General features: G+C 35.5%; 1 protein-coding gene and 3 non-coding genes across 4 annotated transcripts in view; 1 reads left to right on the top strand and 3 right to left on the bottom strand.

Moving 5' to 3' along the window:
• The window catches only part of LOC145685589 (uncharacterized), a 108,004-nt gene extending 97,606 nt beyond the window's left edge, over positions 1-10,398 (top strand). The window contains exons 7-8 of the mRNA XM_081757976.1: positions 3,830-3,903; positions 10,261-10,398. Of these exons, the coding sequence (XP_081614102.1) occupies positions 3,830-3,903; positions 10,261-10,365 (179 nt within the window). The 3' untranslated portion in view covers positions 10,366-10,398. The remainder of the gene's footprint in view (positions 1-3,829; positions 3,904-10,260) is intronic.
• A 4,345-nt stretch (positions 10,399-14,743) lies between these two features.
• Positions 14,744-14,815, bottom strand: TRNAQ-UUG (transfer RNA glutamine (anticodon UUG)). Its single transcript has one exon. It is a non-coding gene; the product is annotated as a tRNA-Gln (tRNA).
• Positions 14,816-23,195: 8,380 nt separating this feature from the next.
• On the bottom strand, positions 23,196-23,267 carry TRNAQ-CUG (transfer RNA glutamine (anticodon CUG)). Its single transcript has one exon. It is a non-coding gene; the product is annotated as a tRNA-Gln (tRNA).
• A 634-nt stretch (positions 23,268-23,901) lies between these two features.
• Positions 23,902-23,973, bottom strand: TRNAQ-CUG (transfer RNA glutamine (anticodon CUG)). Its single transcript has one exon. It is a non-coding gene; the product is annotated as a tRNA-Gln (tRNA).
• Positions 23,974-27,127: the final 3,154 nt, after the last annotated feature.

Here is a 27,127-nt window from a genome sequence, read left to right as displayed (position 1 = left end):
TAGTCATTACACTCTTCGCTTGGGTCAATCTCATAAGTTGGTACCTCTACTTACTCGCGGTGAAGCGAAACAGAGGATCTAGGACCTGGCATCATTGCAACAGGAAATACTGTGAATATATGTTTTTCCATCACACACAAAAATTCGGGTTGGAAAGAGTTAATGCCCTACCAGCTTTTGTATTTTAAAAACTCAGTTCTATATTCTTATTTATTTTGTATTCTCAATACTCATAATGCTGTATATTCTTACATGTTTATATATGTATAGTTTTTTTTAACATTCTTAATATTCTAATAGTTTTTGGATTTCTAATACCCCCACAACTTCTGTATTCTTAACACTCTTATAACTGGACTAATACTATCATTGGTATTGTAATACTCTTACAAGTAAATACTCTTAGCAATATTATTTCCTTAATATTGTTATAGCTTTTGTATCCTTAGTACTCTTACAAATTCTATATTCTCAGTACTCTTATAGATTTACTATTCCTAAAACTCCTACAACTGTATATTTTTAATATTCTAAATCTGTAAACTTATAAAAGGCTTTTGTATTGTTAGCTCTTACGTGTCTATAGTTTTAGTTGTTTTGTATTCTGACGCTTGTAGAGCTTTTTTTATTCTTGGTATACTTACCGCTACATGCACTTATTTCTTAATAATCTTACAGTTTTGAATTCTTAAAACCCTCGGTACTATTTCAACCTTTATATAGCTAATACACTTACACTTTGTAAATTTTTGCATTCTTAACACTTTCCTGTACTGTATATTCTTAACTCTTTTATACCTGTTAGCTTTTCTATTTATTTTTTTTACTCTCACAGCTCAAAATTTTCAGTTTTTTTTTATTCTTAATACTCGTATATTTTTGTTATCAGTATAGATTTACAGATTTTGTAAGCTTAATTCTGTTACAGCTTTTATATTTTTAATACTCCTACAGTCTTACGTTCTTACTGTTTTAGTATTCATGATACTACTATTGTATCCTTTCATAATTGTATTCTTTTATAACTTTATTTAGTTTTACAATTGTATACTTTTATATTATTAATGCAGTTTGTTAATGCTTTTACGACTGCATACACTTAATGTTTTTTTTATTCTTAATACTGTTATATTTTTTACTTTTAGTACTCTTACAGCTTTATATACTCACTACTTTTGTATTAATAATAGCTTTGCAGCAGGACTAGCTCGGGAGAGTAATGCTCCCGGAAGTAGAAATGAGAAACACAGTTCTGATTGCTTGGCGTTATCCACTTCTTGCCACGTTGCATTAAAATAGCAAAAATCAAACGCGTGTTGCTGTCGGCCTTCGTGATCGAGTGCTATATGCTAGTAATAAAAGCCTCTTTTGGCGCGAGTTCAAAACCGGCCCGAGGAAAGTTTTTTTTTTTACATTTTTTACATTTTTATAACACTTATTAAATTAAAATAATATGAAAATAATACTTAAAAAAGTGATTTATTTATTTTTGTGCAGATAAGTAGTTGTAGTACCGGTACTTATGCCCTTGTACTCCATGATATAGGGCTCGTTTTGTTCCCCTTGTACTTCATGATATAAATTTTGTGACCAACTTAAAACAACTGGCTAGGATAGCGCGTAAAACAGCTGGCTAGAGTAGCGCGCGAAAAAACGTACTTCCGGGAGTATTACTCTCCCAAGCGGGTCGTCTTTGCAGCTGAATACACTTTTACCGTATTTTATTCCTTATATTATGGCAGCTCTCTTCTTTTACATCTTTGATATTCTGCTTCTTATACATTGTATTGTTAATCCGTTTACACTGTGTTTTCTTACACCGAATTTTCATAGACCCGTTTTTATAATATAAATCTTGTGAGAACACTGAAAAAAATATGAATGTTTATAGGAGCATGTACCTGTAAAAGGATTAACAATACAGATGTATGAATAGCAGAATATCAAAACTGTAAAAGAAGAGATTTGCCATAATATTAGGAATAAAATACGGTAAAAATGTACACAGCTGCAAAGCTGGGTCTAGGAAGATTCGGTGTAAGAAAACTCGGTGTACAGAAAACGCTCCTCTATCCTCAAAGTTCAAGTTTCTAATGGGTCCTACGGCCTGCTACAACGAATCTTTCTTTACACCTAATATTCCCCACACTGAGTTTTCCCAAATGTTTTTTTGCACCGAATTTTCTTACACCAAGTTTTCCTACACCGAATCTTTCTGCTTCCTATAAAAACATATATAGATTTTTTTGTTCTGAATAATTTTACAGATGTATACTACTACATCTTATATGTTCTTAATACACTTGGAGTTTGTACTCTTAATGCTTTTACAGCTTTTGTATATTACAGATGTATACCACACAGAAATGCCCTTATAGAGCTTTGTTCTTACAGACATAGTCTTACAGTTATATAAACTACTCTTACAAGCTTTTGAATTTTTAAATCTTTGATATTTTTATGCATAACATTCTTAAAGTATTTATCTTAGTGCTCTTTTAGCTTTTGTATTCTGAACACTTTTAGAGCTACATACTCTTACAAGCTATAGTGCTTTTAATACCCTTTCAAGTTTTGTATTCTGAACGTTCCTACAGTGCATATTGTTAAAAGCTCTTGTGTGTTTGATACTCTTTTACGTTTTACATTATGATTACTCTTACAGCTGTCTATTATTAACAACTTTACTGTTTTAAGTGTTGTAATAATTGAATGTCATACACGTTTTGTGCTCTTAGTATCCATAAAGCGTAATATTCTGGTAACCTTTTGTTTTCTTAATATTCTTATAGGCTTTATATTCTTACTGTACGTACAGCACTTGTATTCCTAATAATCTTACAGGTTTTGTATTCCTAATAATCTTATAGGTTTTGTATTTTTAATATACATATAGTATTTGTATTCTTAATACTTATGTAGCTTTTGTATTTTTCGTATTTCATCTTCTCTCTCGTCTTCATACAGCAATACTCTAAACTTTTATATTCTTAATATTCTTACAGCTTTCATATTCTTAATACCTTTTCTACCTTACACCTTTACCTATTCTTATACCTTTTCTATTATTACATCAATACTCTCAGAACTATATACTCTTAATAAACTTTTGTGTTAGTACCAATAAGGTTTACTTTCTTACAAATTTGTATTCTAGTATTTTTATTGCTCTATATTTTTACAGCTTTTGTATATTCTTTATGCTTTTTCAACAGTAGATTCGCACAGTTTCGTATTTTTAATATTCTTACATTGTTACCATTCTTTGTCATTCTCTTGCAGTTACTTTATATTACACCTCAGGCTGTTATAAAGATTTTGCTGCGAGCCCACTTGTATTATACAAACTATGATATTTCTTTCTGTAACTCTAAAGTTAAGAAACCAGGGGTATCCGTCGTTCCTGAAGAAGAATTTTATAATCAGGGATTCATGTTGCCAGCGATTGATAAGCGCCTTGTATACTCTTCATGAACCCACATAGCGCATTGAACACGCTGTATCGACATTTCCTCGAACATTTCTAAAAAATCTGCTCCAAACGATTCAAATTATACAATTAATATAAAGTTCATTCATTATAGGTGAACGATAAGATGTACCTGTAAAATTTTCTAGCACCTCCACAACTAAACTTCTTTCACTGCGGTACATAATTAAAATTTTTAACAGCTCTAAGAGAAAAGATCTCCATATTGTAATACCATGAGTTGTCTTCATAGAAATAATTCTGACAATCATAGTGAGGATGTAACATAAAATGCAGTGTGTGTGTATATATACTGCTATTACGCAACCCTCTCCTTTCTTCTAACTACTTTTCTTTCAGATAACGAGACTGACAACAGGAAGTGTCAATATGCGAAGAAGCTGGCAATTTGCTTAATAGAGAAAGGAAGCAACGTAAGTAAATAGGTACTTTTTATGATATAACTTCTGTTCAAGTTGATAATTAGTCCTATCAGATCACAAATTGCTTTTAAAACTAGTATCTACATTTAGTTATTCCGTTCCCACGGCAGCTAAGGGTAGAAAGTTTTTCTGTTGTTAACCAAATTAGGCTAACAAGACGACAAATCAGGTGCACATGAAATGTAAATACTTCCATTTACGAATTCTCTTTAAATTTCACATGAAGGAGCCATGGTCACTAGACTCTTCATTTTTCTGAATGATAAATATATTTATCTATATCACATGCAAAAATTCTTTAATTCAGCTTAAGTAATCGAAAGTCACGTTGAAAAATGTATTTGAAAAAAAAATACTGCATTTTAGTGGCATGAAATTTTATACATTGAGATTTAATCAGGCTATTTCATATATCCATAAAGTAAACAAAACTTACTAATATAATGATTAAAACATGTATCACAGGTATGCAAATAAGCAACAAAATTTTTCTCGCCCAAGAATAAAGCTATTAGCCCACATCCCACAATAGAAATCATTTACTTACCTTTGATATGATATTAAATACTCGCTCGTACCGATTAACCACTCGCCCCGGGCGAGTGGTTATTTGCATCCCTGATGTATCACCAATAAGCAGTTCGACGCCTAAATTAAGAGGAACTCCTACACATTCAAAGTCTGCCTCCATTTTTCTCCAAAACAGGAGATTCTAAGGTCTGCGGAAGTTGTCACCTACGCTGATTGCGTTGTTTATATAATTTAGATTTAATTGCATCAATGTTTGTCATAGCAGCAGTTGTTTTCAGTTGTATTGTGCTGTACTTCTTCTTATACAATAGTTTATCTTCAAAATTAAAAATAATTAACAGTGTGATATATTTCAAGCACTCTTAATCAAAAATTATAATGCAGCACACCTTATCCAGTTTTACCGAAGGGTGTAAGCCACTCAAAGTGGTTACAGTAAGCAATATGGAATACTCTTGACTTATATCTAGTCAAGGGCAACATTTGGCACATTAGGCATATTTCAGTAGGTTTCCCGCAGCCTAAAGAATTGCACCTTATAACTAATTAAAACGTAAACTAGAAATACAAATTGCTGAGCAAAGCAAGTTTATTTTAAAATAATGAATGTGTAACAGTTTCGCCAACTAACTGAATATATTGTCATCATCAGACACTCTATGATGCCAATATGTTCAGTTTGTTGGCGAAACTGTTACACATGCCGTATTAGTTTTAAATAACGTTGCTTTGATCAGCAAAGCTTTGATAGAAAAGCTAGTATGAACCAGTCAATAGTTAAAACGATAGAGCTAGGATTAGAAAAAGAAGAGTAGGGAATACTTTTTATATAGCAAGAAAACATTGCCTGAGCAAAGTAATTTTATGAAATTAAAGTAAGGCAATGATAAGCGGTTCGGGCAGTCAGCCGAGCAACACAACGCTATGGCCCACTGTGGGGGAAAATAACTACTCGTATACGAAAAGTTGGTACTTCCACGATATACTTTCGAAACCTGCAACCACTGGCGTTGACAGAATCTTATGGAAATGACGCATTTATCAACTATCATAGGAAGGCATCATCTTTCCTCCTCATAGAATTGATGAATCTTTTGCCAGATGGAAGGCGACAGAATCTTGGAGATAATTGATTGAAGGATGCTGATTGATCCTAATCTCATTTTTTTTAATAAGTGAATATCGAGAATACAAGTGTTTTTGTTTGGAAATTTTGTTGATGAATGTTGAGAAGATCCCATTGATATCGTTTCCAATGGCAGTTGTGTCTTCCTATGGGACTGTTTATTGGAAGGACATTACTAACGTTGATGAGAGAGACCAATTTACATCGTTCTCATGGAGGTGGTTGTCGGAATGGAATATCGATGATGCGGATAAGACAAATTGATTTACATTGATTCCATGGGACACTGGGAAAAGTAAACCTCCGTTGGAATGTGTATATGTGATGTATTGGAACCGTGTGATTCAACTCAAAGTTCTGCTGTTTTTGTCTTGACGAACTATACAATATACTTGCCTCAAACTGTGTTCTAAGGCATTTTTCTGTTTTTAATGAATGTTACACAAAGTAAGTTCTTAATAAATGTCATATATAACATCGTAGGGTTTTACAATATTGTTACATGTTAACTTCAGTAATCCATTTCTTAGTTTGAAATAAAAATATATTTGATTTCATCTCATACTGAAAGCTATATAACAAATAGAGCTAAAATAACTTCAGTTACTTTCAAAATTTCCCAATAACAAATAAAATTATTAATCGTTATGAGAGAATGGAAGTAAATAACCTACCTAAAATTTTTGGAACTGTCTCTTAAGAATTTTCATACACTTTGGTCTTCATGCCGTCGATTAAGCACTTGGCATCGATTGTCGCTCCTTCTGGTTCATGAGAATGTATATCTGACATTTATAGCAAGTCATTTTGCATCCACATTCCAAAATGACGTTTCTGCGTCACGGTTAGTAATATGTAAGATACAAATAACCTTCATTAGCAAGTAATCTTCCACACACTTTGAACTTACGAACAGCATCATTTTCACACTCAAAGGTCCTTACATTCAATTTCAAATGAAGGAACTTCAAATTAGATTCTATTTTAATCGCACTCATTCTATAACTTTATGGTATCAGAAAAGGACATTGAAAATTAGACTTTAAAAGCACTTCCATTAACCAGATATACTCCTTAAAAACTAAGCACAACGAAGTTGCAGAACATAGAAACCTTAATGTTAATGGAGAACACGTTTTAATGAGTTCTTGTTTACTGTGTTATTTTTAAGGAGATATCCATCGAACATGTAAACATTCCATGGAAACAAAGAAAGAAGCTACAACGAAAGAAAACTGCAATAATTTAAAAGAAATTAGCACAAATACAACAATGATTACTATGATTTTTAAGTATTATTCAGAAACAAAAAGAGATACAACCGAAACTCTTTAAGACTTTCATAACGGAGCTTAAATGTGTATTTACATTTCTTCATAAACACTGAATTTTAAAATGTGAATGTACAATTTTCTTAATAGAATAGGTAATAAACAGAAATAATTTCGTTGAAGTAAATTTCCAGAGAAACCCTTTTATTAGACTTTTCATTGGCCCATTGACTATGCCCCGGTGAAGGAAAATTCTAAAAGAATAATTCCTAGAACGTTAAATATGCCTCTCCCATAAATTAGGCGGAGCAGGAATAGGCCATACAGGAAATTCTGTTTGGCCTACATCTAAGATGACATAAAAGTAATTATATACATTTCTAGCAAGGTTGTAGGCATAACAGGAATAGGCCAAACAGGAAAACACAAACATAACAGTGAGAGAAAGCTCTGATGACGACAGAAGATTACTGCAAGACGAACAACAATTACCGGAAAATAACTGCAAAACACATTTGCCGCTTAGGTAAGCCCATTTGGTCGCAAACAATGTAGAGTGAACTGTATACAAAAAATATGTAATATTTTCCATGTACAAGCTTTGCTTCAGTAGAATTACTGTAAATCTGATTAAACTACTTGCTGAGGAAAACAATAAATGTATTGTAAAAAATAATAACATGTAATCAGATTTATAGTGTCTGATGAAGCCAAGTGGATAATTGGCGAAACTGTTAGATACACGCTATTAATTTTTACAATCGGAAAAAATATGCCAGAGTTGCTATTGCCAAGCCTCACTATGATATTGCTCACAAATATATTAAAAAATTAAGAATGCTTGAAGGCAAGCGACAAAATAATCTCTTGCTCCGGAACAACTTTCTTTTTCACTGTCTTAGCTCTCAACAATGTTAAGAAACGCTGTTTTTCGTCAAAATTTTTGTAACACGTGTTTTTGTCTTTGTCCCTGTTTGCTACTATATGCCTAAACTTATTTATTAATTGGTTTCAATTAATTATCAAGTTACAAAGCAAGTTTGTCAGTAAAAAGTAACACGTAAGGAATAATACGAACATTTGTTTCTGAAGAAAAGGTAAATTAGGCCTACGTAAGAGAGAAGGCAGCCTATTTCAACGTTGGAATAGCTTTATACTGAGTCGTAAGTGTAATTTGAGAACCAATGTACAAGAAGCTCAAGTGAGATAATCATCATCATCATAGGTATTCTGCCTTTATTGGCAGGTCACTTACCGCAGTTGAGAAGCTTCCATGCTCCACGGTCCTCCGCTAACCTTTTCGTCTTCGCGTATGATCTTTCTGTTTTAATATCATCCATTAATTGTAGTCTCCTTCGCCCCCTCCCTCTCTTTCCCGCCACCATACCCTCTAGGACGTCCCTCATGATGCAATCTCTTCTTAGGCAATGTCCCAACCAGTTTCCCTTCCTCTTCCTAATAATATCTAAAACTGTTCTTTTCTCACCCACCATTTCTAACACTCTCTCATTCGTTTTCCGCTCGACCCAACTCTTTCCATTCTTCTCCACACCCACATTTCTAAGGCTTCCAGTCGATTTTCGTCACCCTTACGCAATGTCCACGTTTCCGCCCCATACAGCACAACACTCCACACGAAGCATTTTATGAGTCTTTTTCTCAACTCTTTGTTCAAGGTCCCACAAAACAGACTTTTCTTTCTTTTAAAGGCTTCTTTCGCCATTCCTATCCTTGCTTTTATTTCACGTTCGCATTTCATGTCATTACTAAGAACACTACCCAGGTATCGAAAACTATTTTTTCTTTGTTTCGGTAGCTATATTTGGTCATTTGTCTCATTGAATTCATCCTTGATCCTGCCTCTCTGCAACGTTTGTAAAGATTTTGGCTCCTTGACATTATAGGAAGTGTTTTATATCAGTGGAATATTAATTAACATGTACGAGCGACTACCTGTGTAATGAGGACATAATTACACAGTTTTCCATATGTAGTATTCCTAATCCTTATTGTCAATCTGTTCCTTTATTCTGGCTTGCAAATACACCTTGGTATACAACGGCGCCAACTTTCCAAAATTTATGTGGGTGCATATCAATGGCGGGACATGCTAACCTATATGTTTTCAGGGAAGTCTCGATATTTGATTTATTTATTTTTAGTTAAAATCTTCTATGAACACTGTCATAAAGGGCTGTGCTGTGATAAAGTAAAATATACCGGTACTATAAGGATAAGTTGGGGCTGCCCTAGCTCAGTCTTTAAGAAACGCAAACGCAAAAGAAACGGGTTCAAACTCGACTTCAAACTAAAAATCTTGTGGGTGCGGCGCACCCACAAGATTATTTGTGTTGGTGCTGGAGACCCGGAGCACCCACGTAGTCGTGGGTATATACTTTTTACCCCCCCTACCAGTGTTGCATCATCCTCCTTAAATAACTTACTTAAATTTGCTAGAAATGTATTTAAAAAACAGGAAGTCGATGCAGAGAACGGGAGAAATATAACTGTGTTGCTGTTATTGTTTTGTGTCATGGTACGACTTAGTATGTAAAAAGTATGTAAATGCACTGCGTCACCTGGAGTGCCCATCCTCCACACGGGCTTGCATGCATTTCTTCCGAATTTACCATTTTTCACATTCAAACCATTTGCTATCCACATTTACTATTCTGCTCCTCAACTTTACCATTATCCCGGTCAAATTTACCAATCTTCACCGGAAATTGCCATATTCCCCCCAAATTTAACATTCTGGCCCCAAAATTTAGGCTACTATTCTTCTCGAATTTATCATTATCCCCGCCAAATTTACCATTCTTTATCCCGAATTTGCCGTTTCCCTCCCAAATTTACCATTTCTGATCCCAAAATTCACCACTCTGCCCCTCAATATTTAGCATTCTTCAGTTTGATTGTACCACTTTCAATGAAAAATGTTGTCACCTCAAATATTTTTATGAGAGCAGCCTGCTCCCTGAAGTCCGTCTGTGGGAACTTCTAGTGTTGCCAGCGTTTTTGAAGTTTATTGGTAATAGCCAATTTCATTCTGCTACACTGCCAATAACAAAAGCTGCTGCACGCCGTCGTGAATTCTGGTTTGAATGGAGGGTTAACGAAGGAGATGAAACCTATTTTGGGACTCTGGATTATTTCCAAAAGACGTGCTTCTTTATATCTTTTAACATGTTTGTTCTGAAACCTGTTGACAAACATACATGGCCGTTCTATAAGACTTCCGATACTTCTGCATAGAATAATTTCGAAGTCCAATAATTGAGCTAGAATTTCATTTGAAGAACAAAACAAATGTATTTAATTAAGATTATCAGCATTCAAAAAAAGGATAAACGTATACAAAATAATAAATAAAAATCAATACAGATACATTTATATTTGTAATTTTATTATTTTTTACAGACTTGCGAGGATTGGGGAGAGACTATGGATGAAAAACGCAGATCCAGCAACAGCAGAACAACTTACAGCGGTCGCAAATATCTCAGACCCAGCAGCAATGGGTAGACTGCAAGACGTAATGGGATGCAACCGTATAGACTTAATGTCATAAGATAGACTGACTTTGGCCATGTGTAATGATGTACGGTGCTTGTTTTATACTCAACGTAGCAAATAGTTTTCAAACAAGCACCAGGTGATGGGAATTTTTGGTACAGGGCTTTATAAGTAAAAGAACGATAGCCAATAGTAATGGATTCTTCTTTCGAGGTAAATGGGTATGTAGATCTTGTTGTAGAATTTGCAAGCAATAAAGAAATGCATTTCTGAAGCTTCTATGTGTTTTAAATTAAATGAAAATTTTTAAAAATATATAAAAAGCTGTAACATTTCGATTACTTGTTGGGCGTAGGTAATCAGTTGGCATTCCTGCTCAACAACCAGGAGATCCCATATTCCAGTCTCTCAATCATACACTCCTAGTTTTTCCCAGCATTTCTCACTTGTTCCACCAGAAGCGTATATCTTAATCTACCAATTGGTAAATGGAATCCAGCTGAACCCCAGTTCTATTTTTAATTAAAATATGTGAAAAAACAGCATACGTATTTCAAAGTGGACAATTTATTGTGCCATAAATATATTCTGCTTTAAGATTAAATAAATAATAATATATTAAAAATAGCCCAATACGTCCTTTGGGCTCTGCTTACAGTTAGACTTCTTATAACATTTGGTGTTACATAAAAAGTTTCTTCCAAGTTCATAATAAATCTGTAGGACAATGAAAAACATATGTTGCCTTTTCGAAATTTTCTAATTTTTCGCTCCAATACTTAGTCACACTGAGATCTATATGCTGGAAAAATTTGATAATGGCTTAATTAAAAATTCTTTATCTAGCAGTACATTTATTAGGTGTGCATAAGCTTCCAGCAGCGTCAGATTATACACACTTTTGAGTAGCTCTTTTAAACTGTGAGAAGAGAGAAAGAAACAAGTCTAGGCAGCGTTATATAGCTTGACACCTAGTTTCTCGATAAAACGTGTTCATAGTTAATTTATCAAGGCTGCCGATAAAATACACGTTCGACATTGGATACTTTTCTTTCTCAATCTTGCAAAATCTACTGCAAAAGGGAAAAGAACGATCCTCGAAGCGTTGAGAACAACAGTATTGGTGGGATGAGGATAATTTGAATAATTGTTTAATAAGTAATTTTTAACATTGAACATTCAGTAAATCGCACACAAGATGATTATTATTAAATTTTTATGTGAAGTCTGACGGGGCTCCTGTTGATAGTTTCAAACTGTATAATTTGGAAGGATAGCTAGCCGAATGCATTCCAAAATATCTCCTATGTTTCAACAGGTATACGGACAAAATCTCGCGGCCGAAACATCGCCGCCCAGAATCTCGCCGGCCAAAACCTCGCGGGACAAAATCTCGCCGGGCCAAAACCTCGCGTGGCCAAAACCTCGCCGCCCAAAACCTCGCGGGACAAAATCTCGCCGGGCCAAAACCTCGCGTGGCCAAAACCTCGCGGGACAAAATCTCGCCGGGCCAAAACCTCGCGTGGCCAAAACCTCGCCGCCCAAAACCTCGCGGGACAAAATCTCGCCAGGCCAAAACCTCGCGTGGCCAAAACCTCGCCGCCCAAAACCTCGCGGGCCAAAATCTTGCCGGGCCAAAACCTCGCCGCGAATGAAACTTTTCTTTAAAATTAACCCAATGTGTTTCCTAATATTCAATTCCACATTACAAATAATAATAATAATAATAATAATAATAATAATAATAATAATAATAATAATAATAATAATAATAATAATAATAATAATAGTAATAGTAATAATAATATACAAAACATCGGGCTTTCTCGGGTTATTCCCGTTTCCTCCCACTTTCTTTATTCGATCATTTCCTTCATCCTTGTCATCTACGTCTCCTTTAACCTATAGGACATAATCAAGGGACGTCGTAAAAACTCATATATTGTTTCATATTTTCATAAATATTATTAGATTTTTGTTAAAATTTTAAGTTTTTGGATGTTCCAAAGTTCAAGAAACTAACCTCGTTAGTTGTCATTACTTTCCTTATGCAGATTTTCTTTCCCTATAACCAGTTTAAAAACATCCTGTCGCCCTACCTTTACATTGTAATCCTCTAATACAGAAATAGAATTTTCATATGGTATCGCGGGACTTGGTCAAATACCCGTGATACTTCTTCTGAAACAGCGTCTTTTATACCGTCATCCTTATCATCTGTTGGAACATTTACATTTTGGTCAGGCGAGATTTTGGGTATGGCGAGATTTTGGCCCGCGAGGTTTTGGCCCCGCGAGATTTTGTCCCGCGACGTTTTGGGCGGCGAGGTTTTGGCCAGGCGGGGTTTTGGCCCGGCGAGATTTTGTCCCGCGAGGTTTTGGGCGGCGAGGTTTTGGCCAGGCGAGGTTTCGGCCTGGCGAGATTTTGGGCCGCGAGGTTTTGGGAGGCGAGGTTTTGGTCCGCGAGGTTGTCGCCGCGAGGTTCTGGCCGCGAGGTTTTGTACCCAAACCGTTTCAACAAAACCCTCCCATTACACCTAAGTGGGTACAAAGAAAATATATTATGTGTTTCAAGCCGTTCGTAATGCAATTTCTTATGTTCAATCTTTACCTTATCAATGCTTCGTCTCCATTAAACTTTTAGCTAGCAATTGCGACCGTGTTAACTGTAGAGCTATTTCTGCCTGCTTCTGAAACCATCAGAATCGGTGAACTATTAGTCGTATTAATTATGATTTAAGATGCAGTAGCATAAACGAAACTTAAAATCAATATATTCTTTCTGATCTCTCATATAATCTTTACCCATCTTGTGTAAGATCTTATCATTCAAAACACGTCCACGCTCGGGAGAGTAATATTCCCAGAAGTACGTTTTTTCGCGCGCTACTCTAGCCAGCTGTTTTAGGTTGGTCACAAAATTTATACCATGGGGGTTAAGGTGGAACGAGCCTTGCGGGGCTTCTAACCCGTTCCTACTACTTCTTCTTCTTCTTATCTGCACAAAAGTAGGTAAATCACTTTCTGAGTATTATTTTCATCTTATTTTAATGAAGAAATTGTTAGGAAAATTAAAACATTTCCTTGGGCGGGGTTTGAACTCTCGCCACAAGCAATTTTCTTTATTAGCCTGTAACGCTAGCACACTCGGCTACGAGGGCTGACGGGAGTAAGAGTTTGATTTCTGCTATATGAAAACTTTGTGACAAGAAATGACCCCAACCAATCACAACCGTGCATTTCGTTCCTACTTCCGGGAGCACCACTCCCCCGAGCTAGTCCTAGGCCATTAAGATGTTACGCACAATTATGAAGTATGATTCGCTATAAATTAGTATGATTGTGTCCATCGGCAGACCCACTATACTAATGCTATGCTTATTTCTATATCTAAATTCCCAAGTAGCCAAATGAGTGTTGGCCAACGGTTGAATTTTGGCTGTGATGACTGTTTTTTCAACACTGGTACAACGTTGACAGTAGTTTTCAACCAGTCAATTTTCACCTGCAAAGCAACTAAATTGACGACCAGTTTTCAACTTAACTTTCTAAAGGGGGCGCGGTGGCTCAGTGGTAGAGCGTTCACCTCTGGTGCCTGGGGTCCCGGGTTCGATCCCAGCCCCCGCCAAGTGAACTTTGTGGTGGACAAACACAGTGCTCGTGGGTTTTCTCGGGGTTCTCCCGTTTCCTCCCACTTTCTTAATTCCACCATTTCACTCATCTCTCATCATCACCGTCTCCTTTAGCCTAACCGGCATAGCCGTGGGACGTAAAACTTAAAGATTTCATTTTATTTTAACTTTCTAAAACAAACGTTGGTCATAGGGTGAGTATTGGTTGGTTGAATTCAACGAAATGTTGCTTCACTTTTCCTCTCCAGTCCAGGGATTATGCATGACTCATTCTCATAGACCTGACATATGAGATAATCTCATAGAAAATAATTCGAATGGAAAAGAAATCACATGATCTGGGCTGCCATATCAGCATTTCTCGGCAGAAGAACGCGTGCGGAAAACGTTTCTTTTGAGCTGAACATGTATTTTCATGGTAAATACTAATAATTTCTACGTGTTGTTGAATTGTTTATCTTTCCATGTGCCATAAGATTACTGCACACAACCGTCACAGTTTAATCTTGCCAACCTAGTTAGTGTTGCCAGAACACAATTTCAAAGTTCTGACGCTCTTATTGGTAAACCATTTACTACGCTTTTATGTGAATTATAAGCAAATGAGACAGGTAAAAGCAATTGCGAAATTTGAACTTGTATCACTGCCTTCGAAGATGAGAATTATGACTAATTATATTTGATCGTACTTTACTTTTGTTGAATATGAAACTAGTTTTTTTTTATGTAAGCAAGTAAAACGAAAAAAAAGTACTAAGGTTCCACCGAGATTTGAACTCGGATCGCTGGATTCAAAGTCCAGAGTGCTAACCATTACACCATGGGGCCGAATGGACTTAGTTACTCTCAATGCAAGTCTTCTTGATGTAAAAGTACGCAATTCTAGAAAATAAAGTCTTATCGCATTTTGAGGTCGATTCACTGCATTTAGTCTACAATATTTATTTTATTTTTTTAGCATCTTTATTTTCCTTCTATTCAATATGATAATCATGTTCTGTGGATGTGAGGAAGTGAGAATAACAAACACACATACATAATTTTTTGTTGGGTGGGTCCAAACTTTGAGGTGGGGGGCAATACTATAAGCCAGCGTTTCCCAACCGGTGTGCCGCGGCACACTGGTGTGTCGTGAATGGACCGCTGGCGTGCCGCGAGGAATCGAAACAAAATTATTAATTTTATAGCAATCAAATTGCAAAACGTAGGGAAAAATGTATATTTGTATTTCACATTGCTATGAACCTCTACTATGAATCTACAATTTTAAGTTTCATACCGGGTTATTGTTCTGTACATTTCTAATGTTGAAAAAAATATTTATCATTGTTATGACCATTATTGCTTCTTTATTGTTGCAGACTATTTTGTAACTTGAACATAGCAGGACATAGGCAAACTGGGATGAGATAAGATCTGTGCCTTAAATCTAAATTCCTCGAAAGAGGAGGAAAAAAAATCATTCAATCCTTCGACAAATTACCTACATTTGTGTTTTAAAAGTAAAAGAGATTTGTTTGTTTGTTCGTTATTTAGTGATCTTCGTAAAAGGTTGGATACAGTTTTTAAACAGAAAGCGTATTTTGAGAAACCTGAGTCCACTATCTCATTGCAATTGTTTTCTATTTTTAAATTAGAATGAAAAATAAGCATAATGATTTACCAAGGGGGAAAAACACTGAAAGAGCTTTCTTTTCTGGGAGGAGATTCATAATTACAGAAAAAATACCACTGTGTTTTATATTTACAAATAATAATATCTATAAGTGTGCTGCGAGAATCCAGGTAACACCGGTAGTGTGCCGCAAGTTGAAAAAGGTTGGGAAACGCTGCTATAAGCCAATACGTCTATGTAGTATTGAACGAGTATTATTTTGCACTTGAAAAGACAATAAATAATTGAAAAATACTTCCACCTATATTTTCAGGGGAAAAAATGATAGAACTAAATTGTTTTTATAAGAAAAAGAGTACAGATGAAGTGTACGATCAAATTATTATGAAGTGTAACATCAAACATTTTCTCTGTTAAACAAGTATAGTTCTAGAGAGAAAGTATACAAGTGTATGTTGAGTTAGAAAGTTTTGGAGAGTGGGATCCGGACCCGCTGGACTCACCATGGGTGTGCCCCTGGAGAGGAAAGTCCATAATTTCACCACCGATTCTTAGATTCAAAGGTCAAGAGATTTTAACCGTTTTACATATTTTCGATTAATTTTCACTTGCTGAAAGAAACACTCGTGTTATCTGGATCTGAGCAAGTGCAAGAGCATAAAGATAAGGTTTCATGAGACCTGAACTTGCATTCTAACATTCAGAGCAGTGGCGTAGCAGCTGCCCCCGCAACCCGACATATAGGGGGCCCCGAAGTCTTGCGATGAATAAAGATTTAAAGAAGTAGAACTTCAATCTTACTTCTATCAGCTTTACAACTAGGGCCCCTTCTCTATACTTTGCGGGGGGGGGGGCGCAAAAGTGTGCTACGCCACTGATTCAGAGTATCACTATTAAAGTAAGATTAACTGATCCTTAATCCTTGTCTTGGTCAATAAGAGACTCCTGTTCTAAGGACGTCTTACAAACTGTTGTCCAGAGTCGAGACGACACGAGAAATGACGTTTTCTTGTTTTGTTTTGTAAATTTTGCAGATGTGTTTCACTCAAGCATTCCTTGTCATCTCAACTCGATTCTCGACAAGCTTTCCCTGTCTCGTCTCGAAATGTTTATTCAATCGTTTTGCAAATGTATAAACAAAATGTATGTCCAGATTTGTTTTCCTAATTTCACTGAAACGTTATCAGAATGTTTCCACGACATGACAAGTCCATAAGAATGTGATTTTTAACAACTTTCAAACCATATAAAATTATTGGAGGATATTGTGTATGACTTGCATATCATTAAAAGTTGATAAATGCTCTTCATTATGTTCTTAGAATCACATTATGAATTTATTTTTTTATACTATGTATTATGCAATACTAAAAGAGTATTTGAAAACTATCCTAGTAGCAAGAAAGCTTTCGGCTAGTTGGCGTATGCTTAGCTTTTGGCTTTCTACGATTGCATTTGAGACGAATACAATCTGCCTTTTCTTGTACTTGCAAGCAATGCTTTTAGACCCTTTACAGAACGTCATAATATCTCTGGCCGTTCATTGGCTATTGACTTTTGACTTGACTTGTAAAACGCTTGCGGCAAGCTTGAATGGAACACTGAATGCAAGGTTGTCCCCATGTAACTTGGTTACTGCAATCCAGCTTGCGGCATGCTTGTACGTTTTCCAATGAAGCTGGATGCAAGCTTGGTCAAATTGCAATTCAAGCTTACAGCCAGCGGTTTGCAAGTTATCTTTGGTACTAGGGTAAGACTTGAGTGAATAATTTAAAACCCATTAACATTAATATGCCTGCAGTATAGAATGTTTCTTTTGTACGGATTTCAAAATTTTAAATATGGATTTTCCTATGGATATACGCAGGAATTTATTTTGATAGGATTCGAAGATTTCAATATGAATATAAATTATATGAAACTTTGTAAAATTATCCTTAAAATTAGACTAAGTTTACAGAAAAGTGATTTCGGGGGAGGGACGGGTCCGTTAACCATTGTAGGAAGTTGTTAAATATCACTTTTGTAGACTTTTTGTAGACTTTGACGCGGAAAACTTCTAGTTGTTTTTTGGTTAATATTTTTTAAAAAAATCATTACGTAAATTTAAAAAAACGACAGTCCACAAAAACTTGTCGGGAATCGAGACAAGATCACAAATAATTGTTGAAGAATCGAGTCGAGCCTGCAGCAAAATTTACGGGACGAGACGAAAAAACCTTACTTCTCGTCTTATCTCATTTTGTGGGCAACACTAGATACTATCGAGCTTTCAACTCGAATGGCTGGATTGGAAGTCCTTTGGATTTATTTGAGTATAGCGTTTCTTTTCAGCGCTGATGTCCTATGACACAACACCTACTGTTGAAGGTGGGATCCGAACCCTTAGTTGGATTTGTATCCCATTTCAGGGGGTGGCCCGGGGAAGAAAACGAAATCTTTCAGTTTAATGCCCTACGATTATGCTCTTTAGGCTAAGTGGGACGGATGAATAAAGCAAACGATAGTGCCCTTTAGGCTAAGTGGGACGGATGAATAAGGCAAACGATTATGTCCTTTAGGCTAAGTGGGACGGATGAATAAGGCAAACGATTATGCCCTTTAGGCTAAGTGGGACGGATGAATAAGGCAAACGATTATGTCCTTTAGGCTAAGTGGGACGGATGAATAAGGCAAACGATTATGCCCTTTAGGCTAAGTGGGACGGATGAATAAGGCAAACGATTATGTCCTTTAGGCTAAGTGGGACGGATGAATAAGGCAATCGATTAATGCTTTAGGCTAAGTGGGACGGATGAATAAGGCAAGTGAATAATGAAGGAAGAATTGGTACAGTGAGAATTTGAGATGAAACGGGAGTACCCCGAGAAATCCCACGGACGCGATGTTGTGCACAGCAAGCTTACTTGGTCAGTGATCGAACCAGGGACCTCATGCACCGGAGTTAAGCACTCTAGCACTGAGCCACCGTGTCTCCCAGGGCCAAGGAGGACTTTTTTCTCGGAACTACGAAATCCCTCCGGTGCAAATCTTCAACCGTCCTCAATAAGGGTTACCCGTATTTTCCCATTACTTCTTTAACCCCTCTGCGTATTGAAATTCCAGCCAATATCCCATCCCGGGACAAATCGTCAGAAATCATCACTGCCAGGGAAGTACTCTCATTTCTACCGCTAGATTTACAATCCAGAGTGCTAATCACTTCACCATGAGAATTTTGCTCTTACTGAATTCAAGATATCTCACGAAACAGCTGCCTACACTTTTTTTTTTTTTTTTAATCATGACCGTTACCAGTTTCCATGGTTATTTGCACTGGAGTATTGAAGTTCTCCAAAACACAATTCATTAATTTTGAAGTCCTTTAAAAATTAGTAACATTCGAATATATTGTTTGAAAGTAATCGGAGAAATTTCCAAAATATATATATATATATATATATATATATATATATATATATATATATATATATATATATATATATATTGTTGAGGCATGTCATTAATTTTATTCAAAAGATATTATTTGGTAAAAAAAAAGTATATTTAATAAAATTAAATGTTAAAAAACTAAGTGTTATCACGTAACGTAAACACGTGTGTGTGTTTATGTGTTAACATCAATGTTATGTGTATGTAATGAATGTTCTATGGCTAGACGCTTGCTCGTCAATTCGTAAGATATTGTAATTTGTATTTGTAATGTTTTAAATTATCATCAGATTATCACATTGTAACATTAACACACTTTAACTGTAATATAATCGTTGAGTTCGCAGAAATTTGTAAGTCTGAGAATTTAATCACGATATAATTCGGGTGAAACCAACGTTTTACCAATAGCTGAGATATACAGAAAGTCAACAAAAATGAATTCCAAGATGTCTAAAATCTTCGTATAAAACCTTATAGTTTTTAGAGAGGGGGATCGGTCTCGAGGAGCAGTCTTTAAAAATCAGTCTTCAAGCATTTGTCTCTAAGTTAAGTCTAAAAAATCAATATACGTCAAGCAGTAACATAGTTGCTCATGTCACAGTAGTCACTTCTCTGTAATTCTACGTTCAGTATTAAATCAAAAAATCTAATAATTTAGCAAACCATTCTAGTAAATAATGATACACAATAGTCAACCATTCTAGACTATTGGCAGCAATATAAAAATCGTCCAAAACATCAATAGCAGTTCCAGTCATCAGCTGTATAAAGGTATGTGTATCTCAGCTATGTTTAAGTTCATCGTGGGTAACTTCCTAACTGCTTAAAGATATGTGATCTTGCGATTATATTCAGTCGACGATCAATCACAATAGTACACAAGCTTAATAAAAATACAAAATTTTAGTTCAAAATTAATTAATGTAGTTTCTTTCCGTCATCCTGTACCTACTCATTCTAAATGGTGAGTAGCAGCAATCTTCAACCGTCATTTTACATTTCATCCCCATGCTATATAGGCACGACGGTGGAAGGTTGTTATGGTGGAGATGCGTTCGGTTCACCAGAATTATTAGAATGGTTATTAGAATGGTTTGCTAAATTATTAGATTTTTTGATTTAATACTGAACGTAGAATTACAGAGAAGTGACTATTGTGACATGAGCAACTATGTTACTGCTTGACGTATATTGATTTTTTAGACTTAACTTAGAGACAAATGCTTGAAGATTGATTTTTAAAGATTGCTTTTTGAGATTGATTTTTTTTTTTTAAAAACTATAAGGTTTTATACGAAGATTTTAGACATTTTGGAATTTATTTTTGTTGACTTTTTGTATATCTCAGCTATTGGTAAAACGTTGGTTTCACCCGAATTATATCGTGATTAAATTTTTAGACTTACAAATTTTTGCGAACTTAACGATTATATTACAGTTAAAGTGTGTTAATGTTACAATGTGATAATTTGATGATAATTTAAAACATTACAAATATAAATTACAATATTTTACGAATTGACGAGCAAGCGTCTAGCCATAGAATATTTATTACATACACATAACATTGATGTTAACACATAAACACACACACGTGTTTACGTTACGTGATAACACTTAGTTTTTTAACATTTAATTTTATTAAATATACTTTTTTTTACCAAAATAATATTTTTTGAATAAAATTTTACATTTCATCCCCATGCTATATAGGCACAACAGTAAAAGGTTGTTAATATATATATATATGGAACGTAAAAGTTCAAAAACAACAACAATTTCTCCAGTGATGGAAAAAACACTCAGCTACGAGATTCAAGAGATTATCAATACGAGGAATCAATATTACTGTAAATGTATTTTTTTTATCTGTTCTGACAATAAATCATCGTTGGCTTCGTTGTGTCTCCCTTTTCTGGAAACGCGTTTCTCCCTCATCACCTCAAAACCAATTGTTCTCCCAAATCTAATATTTTCTGTCAACTTGCTTTCGCAATCGTCGCAGCGATGAAAACCTTTCCTATTACAATTTGAATTTATGTTCAAAATCTCTAATCATATTTAAACATATATCTTGTTTGTAGACGTTAAAAATATCATTCGAAACAAATAAAGGAGAGAATCTGTTGAGTGAAAAAAATTCCGTTCGAGAACTTTACATAACGGCAACAGTCTCTTCGGTTATCATTGATTTTGTAAACACTTGAAAAAAGAAGCCTGTTATAAAAGTGGAAATACAGGGTGATTCAAAATTATGTTCCCGATTTCAATTATTATTATTATTATTATTATTATTATTATTATTATTATTATTATTATTATTATTATTATTATTATTATTATTATTATTATTATTATTATTTGGCTTTTAATAACACATATGTGAACAGAACTCACACGCACTGGTTTATCAACTAAACAAGTTTTTTTTTTTTTTTTTGACATATTATAAATGTTTAATATGCACCTGCCGAACTCTTCCTAGCATGGGGTGGTTCCTTTTAGGCATTCTTGTGTAGTATACAATTTACTGCTAGAGTCTATTTCAAGATGCTATTTAAGTTATACCAGGCGGCGCAAGAATACTTGACAGTTGACACATGTATTGTGGTAAATTTAAAACGCACAAACACCTTTTGCAGCCCCTGGATATACAGATAGTCAAGGTTACGGAAAGTTATCGTTAGGCGTGGGAGGCAATTAAGCTTTATTGCAATGCAACATTGTGAGTAAAAGAACGACCGAACACGCACATTTGTTCCTATTGCAGCGAACGAAAGTTCTTTTTTTTATGTTTTTGCTTTTATCCAAATCCCTGTGACTTTTTTGTGGGAGTATTTACAGGACAGACTCTACCGGTTAAACCTACAAAATGTTTTGGAAATTCAAGCTCGCATAGTGCAGTTGTGTAGTGAGACATGTCTCAGAGCGGTAAAAAACGTGTGCAGCCACATTGAACAGGTTATTCGATGTAAAATTACCCACATTGAAGATGTTCTGCATTGAGACACTTTTCCAGAAATGTAGTAACCAGTGAGTACTAATGTTATCATTTTTATTCCATTAATAAAGATAGCACCTAATAATGAATTATGTTAGCTATTTGTGCGCCACCCTGAATATAGACGAGGCAATATAGAATTTTCATGATAGGTTCAAAATGAGATACAGTTCTTCCATTAGAAACAGATACATTTTCCAATGCAAGACATATTTAACGCTTGTCTCCTAGGAAACCATAAATTACACTTACATTTCACTCATTTTGTGAAATAGCCCTGAATGTAGTACGTGGGCATATGAATGCGTTAAAAATACCAGTGGATACTCTTTTTGGACCTTCTTTTACAAACCTATTACATAGTGGTGTCCATCTACCCCAAGTTCTTAGGCGTGCGAGCGGTCCCGGGTTCGATTCTCGGTGGGGACACTCGGTCGAAAAAGTGTAACAGTTTTTTCAGGCCTTGAGTGAGGTTTTCCCTGGGTTTCTCTCATTCACACCAGGCAAATGCCGGGATGGTACCCAAGATATAGGCCCCAGGCTGCTTCCTTCCTTCCCTTTCATCAGATAGTGGGATCGCCGAGGGACATAATCCTTCATAATCTTGACGGGCTAAATGGCCTTAGATGTCGACAGCTCAGAAATCTAATTCCTAATCCTAATCCAAGTGCTTAGGCGTGACTTACCATCCTCTCCAAGCCCCTCCAAAAAAGTAATAATGGAAACCGAAGTTGGTTGACAAAATACAGGTAACTTATTTTGCTAAATTTTATTCAATTTCGAAACGTTTTCACGTTGTTAGAAACATCATTATGGTGTAATTAAAGTTCCATTGTGTCACCATCAATGAAAATTTATTCTCCCTTCCCCAAACAATCTCATGGGCAAAACTTGTGCCCTAAAACCCATCTGTGGAGACCCCTTTTGCTAAATGTTCCAACGTAATGGTAATTATTGCTCTGTTATAAGTTTGAGTAATTACTTTATTTTGTAGTTTATGGTTATTGATTACATTATTTTTTAAAATACGAAGAAGTATTCAATCGGCCCTCATATGTGTCCTCTCTTCTTCTTTTTTTAAAATGAAGTCTCGTAATACCCTTTATATTGTCCAAAGACTGATCAATTGCATTGTCATCCCATGAAAAAGAGAAGATAGGTCCCACCGAGATTTGAACTCGGATCGCTGGATTCAGAGTCCAGAGTGCTAACCATTACACCATGGGACCTGATACTCGTATCTTCTGTTCGATGCCAAATCTTTCGTGTGTAGATATAAAGTACGAAAGGGAAAGTGGCAGACAGACAATTGATAGATAAATAAGGGGAGAGAGAAACATTTCTCAGAGTCGTCCTGAAATACTATTTCCCTTCTCTATTGTTCAGATATTATGTCCCGCATTGTAGTATTTTCAATGTTTATGCAGAGTTAAATGGCCTAAGTTTAACTAGTTATTATTCTGTTGCAGGACTTGGTACTACATTTTTGCTGAATGCAAACCTTTATGGTGTAATTAAAGTTCGATTCTGTCATTTTCAATGAAAAATTACGCCCCCTTCTCAAAACAATGTCATGGACACAACATGTACCCTAAAACCCACTTGTGGATATTCCCTTTCGCTAAATGTTCTGAGGTAATGGTAATTGCCTCCCCGTTATAAGTTTGAGTAATGAATTGATTCTGTAGTTTATAGATATTGACGATATTATCTTTAAAATACGAAAAAATATTCGATCGGCACTCATATGTGTCCCATTTTCTTATTTTTTTTAAATGAAGTATTGTAATATCCTTTATACTGTTCAAAGACTGATCAATTTCATCCTCGTCCCTTGAAAAAAAAAGAAAAAGAAAAGAAAACAGGTCCCACCGAGATTTGAACTCGGATCGCTGGATTCAGAGTCCAGAGTGCTAACCATTACACCATGGGACCTGATATTCGTACCTTCAGCTGATACAAGACTTACCGTGACAAACATAAAGTATGAAAAAGAAAGTGACACAGAGCGATATTAATTAATTGTCTCCTTCCTGTTCCTCAGATATGTCCCGCATTAATCACCCACCCAACCAGGTACATTCTAGGAACGTGCCATTTAAGTTCCATATGTACCGTTTACGTACCTGGTACTTGAAACATGTACATTTCATATGCATAGCACGTGTCGCTAGGTACGTGCCTTTCGAGGAATTTCTGACACTTGCAAGGTACTTTTACATGCTTCACTGGAATGTGAGGAATGTGAATGGCACATACCCCATGTACCATGGCATGGTTGTGCGTAAGTTGCTTCGTATTGCGACTAGGGTTGCCAATTTAGCCACTTTGTGACGAGATCTGGCCATTTTGAGAACGTCGTTAGTCACATAATTTCCAAAGAGCCAATAGTGGCTTTTTAGCCATATGCTTTTCACTTCTATAGCCACTTTCTGAGTTTAGCCACATTGTAATATACATACAAAATTAATATATTGTCAGTTATATATGGTGCTTATTGGGAAAAACACTCCCCCAAAAAGTTCATCTTAGACTGGAGAAATGGTTATCCTTCCTTTTCCATTATTATTTGGCTATGAAACAAATGCCGGAGACATATACAACCGCTATATACAACAGTGTGGTGTTGGAATGTGTAATGATTAGGATGTGATGTTTTATTTTATTTTTTTGAAAGTTCAACACTTCCAATGTACCCGTAAAAATGTACTAAAGAAATAGTGCCCATGTTTTTTTTAAATATTCAATTAGAACTGGACAATCTACATGAAATTTGCAATCGATCAGTGAAAACGTCATCTTTCTAGAGCCTGTAGTTTCTGAGATCTCATTGTCGAGAAACATATATGTGTATTTTAAAAGAGCTCCAAAGATGGCAGCACAATTCATTTGCATGTATTTCGGAGAAGGCTTACTAAAGGCAAAGGCCTTTGAACAATAATTTAAAAGGATAAACTTTGTGAAAAATATTTATTTCAGTAATTTATTTAAACTACACTCTTTTAAAAATATTTGTCTCTGTTATACACGTGAAATCACAAATAACCGTAAATCAAATGTTTGAATGCTAAGATTATAGGTTAGAGCTCGATCTCTCGTAAATGTTACTGTAGTATTTTAATAGATAGTTAAATTGCCACACAGATGCCGGAGGAGGGCATATATTTTCAGAATTAGTTGCTTGGCTTTTTTGAAAAGTACAAGCTTCTAAAATCGTACGTAAAAATGAAGCGTTAAGGTTTTAGTATTTAAGTACTCGCACCCCCAGTTGCATAGCACTGCCCTAAGGAACATTACTGACATGCCTAGTACATTCCTGGCACATGCCAATGCCAAGTAAATGTGTCAAGTACATACACGGTACGTGATATACACATAATAGATACATTCCTCGGTATGTGTCATGCACGTACTTTTGGGCGGAAGTAACCTTATTCCTTACATGTGTATTTCACATGATTGCTCTATTCACGTACCTATCATGTACATTCCAATGTACCTCGAGGAACATTCTTTACACATGATCAGTATGTACTTGTGTTGGGTGGGCATTGTGCAAAGTTCAATGCCGTAAGCTTAACTATTACTTAGCAGGACTTATTAATACCTTTTCGCTGAATGAAAACCTCTTCATATACGTATGTATGAGTTAAAGTAAGAGGAAAATTTACTTTTGAGTCGGACAGCGACTTCAATCGGTTCTTATAGGTTCAGTCACTCCCTGGAACTGTTTGTGCTCCAGTCACTTGTTGGAACTGTTTGTGACTTTGGTGCTCTCATATAGTCCACTTTTCACACGCAACTTTATTGATAAAAAAAGGGATTTACTCAGAAACGTAATGTCCATTAAGGCTATTAGGCTTAGCCTATCCATTTATTTATACATCAGCCTCAAATGCTGCTTTTGGACATTGATACAATTAATTTTATTTAAAATGGATTTATTTTATAATGCGCTGTTTAAACATCACGCGAGAATAATAGATTGAAGCTTCTGCAAGAACGCATTGTGGGCTATGGGCCGCTAGCCTTTCGCCTTTCCCATGTAATCTTGAGAATGGGGCGGTGATAATCGCTTTCCCGCCGTCACCCTCAGCAGACGAGAACGGACCGAAAATACGCGCCGAAAATACGCTAGTGTATGTTGACCTATGATCCAACGAAAATGGACGAATGCTGACCAGTGGTGCCAACAGGAAACGTTATAAAATCCCAACTCCAGAAGCAGAAATTCCCTTTTTGCTCTTGAATTTCCCACGCTATACTAATAACGTAATTTTCTTAGAAAACACGAACACTGAAATTAGTGTATATCAGTCATTTTTTATTATTCGAGTGAATTATTAAAAAAAAATTCCGATCGTCTACGTTTATGAACAAGTATTTTCCTAAATTAAAACAGAGAATTGAAAATGCTGATGAAAATAAGTATATTGGGTTGTGAGTTTAGTATTTGCATCACACTTTTGTGCCATAATCTTCTACTCAACATAATAAATTAGATATACTACATTCTTCAGTCATTTCGCATGAAACGATTTGAAAGTTCAAGGTTTCTCGTTTTATTTTCTTCCGTTAATTCTATTTTTTCTTTCATTTCTCTCTTTTTTTTAAAACAAAATACCGGAGTACAATTAACGTTCGTTGGCAGTTTTTTTTTTTTTTTTTAATTCGCAAGTCACTGCATGAATCACTTCAACACTAACATGTATTTTAAAGTAACAAAATATGAAACTTAGCATTAATTTCAAGCTTATTGTAGATTCATTCGTTTACTCCTCGGCCATGGGAAATTTTGTTGCCGTTAATCGGTTAATGGAATAGATATATGAAAAATCCCCTAAATGCTGCCAATTTTTACGAAAATTCCCTTTACCCCATTTGGAGAAATCATTGCCAAAAAATCCCACAATATGGGATTTTTTCCACGGGCTGGCATCACTGATTTGCTGACGAAAGGCTAGCCTTTCGGATGTTTGGGAAAACAAAAGCGACAGTACGCGGCCTTATAAGAAAGTATAAAACTGAGAGACTATGAAAAATTTAGGAGCTCGCATTCAGTAACAAGTTCTGACAAAGGAAAAAAAGA

This window comes from Thermobia domestica, chromosome 5 (assembly GCF_964235325.1).
Source record: "Thermobia domestica chromosome 5, izTheDome1.hap1.1, whole genome shotgun sequence".
In the NCBI taxonomy this organism is placed as follows: Eukaryota; Metazoa; Arthropoda; class Insecta; order Zygentoma; family Lepismatidae; genus Thermobia; species Thermobia domestica.
Note: the sequence above shows the minus strand (reverse complement) of the source record. Positions and strands in the feature narration are given on the sequence as shown.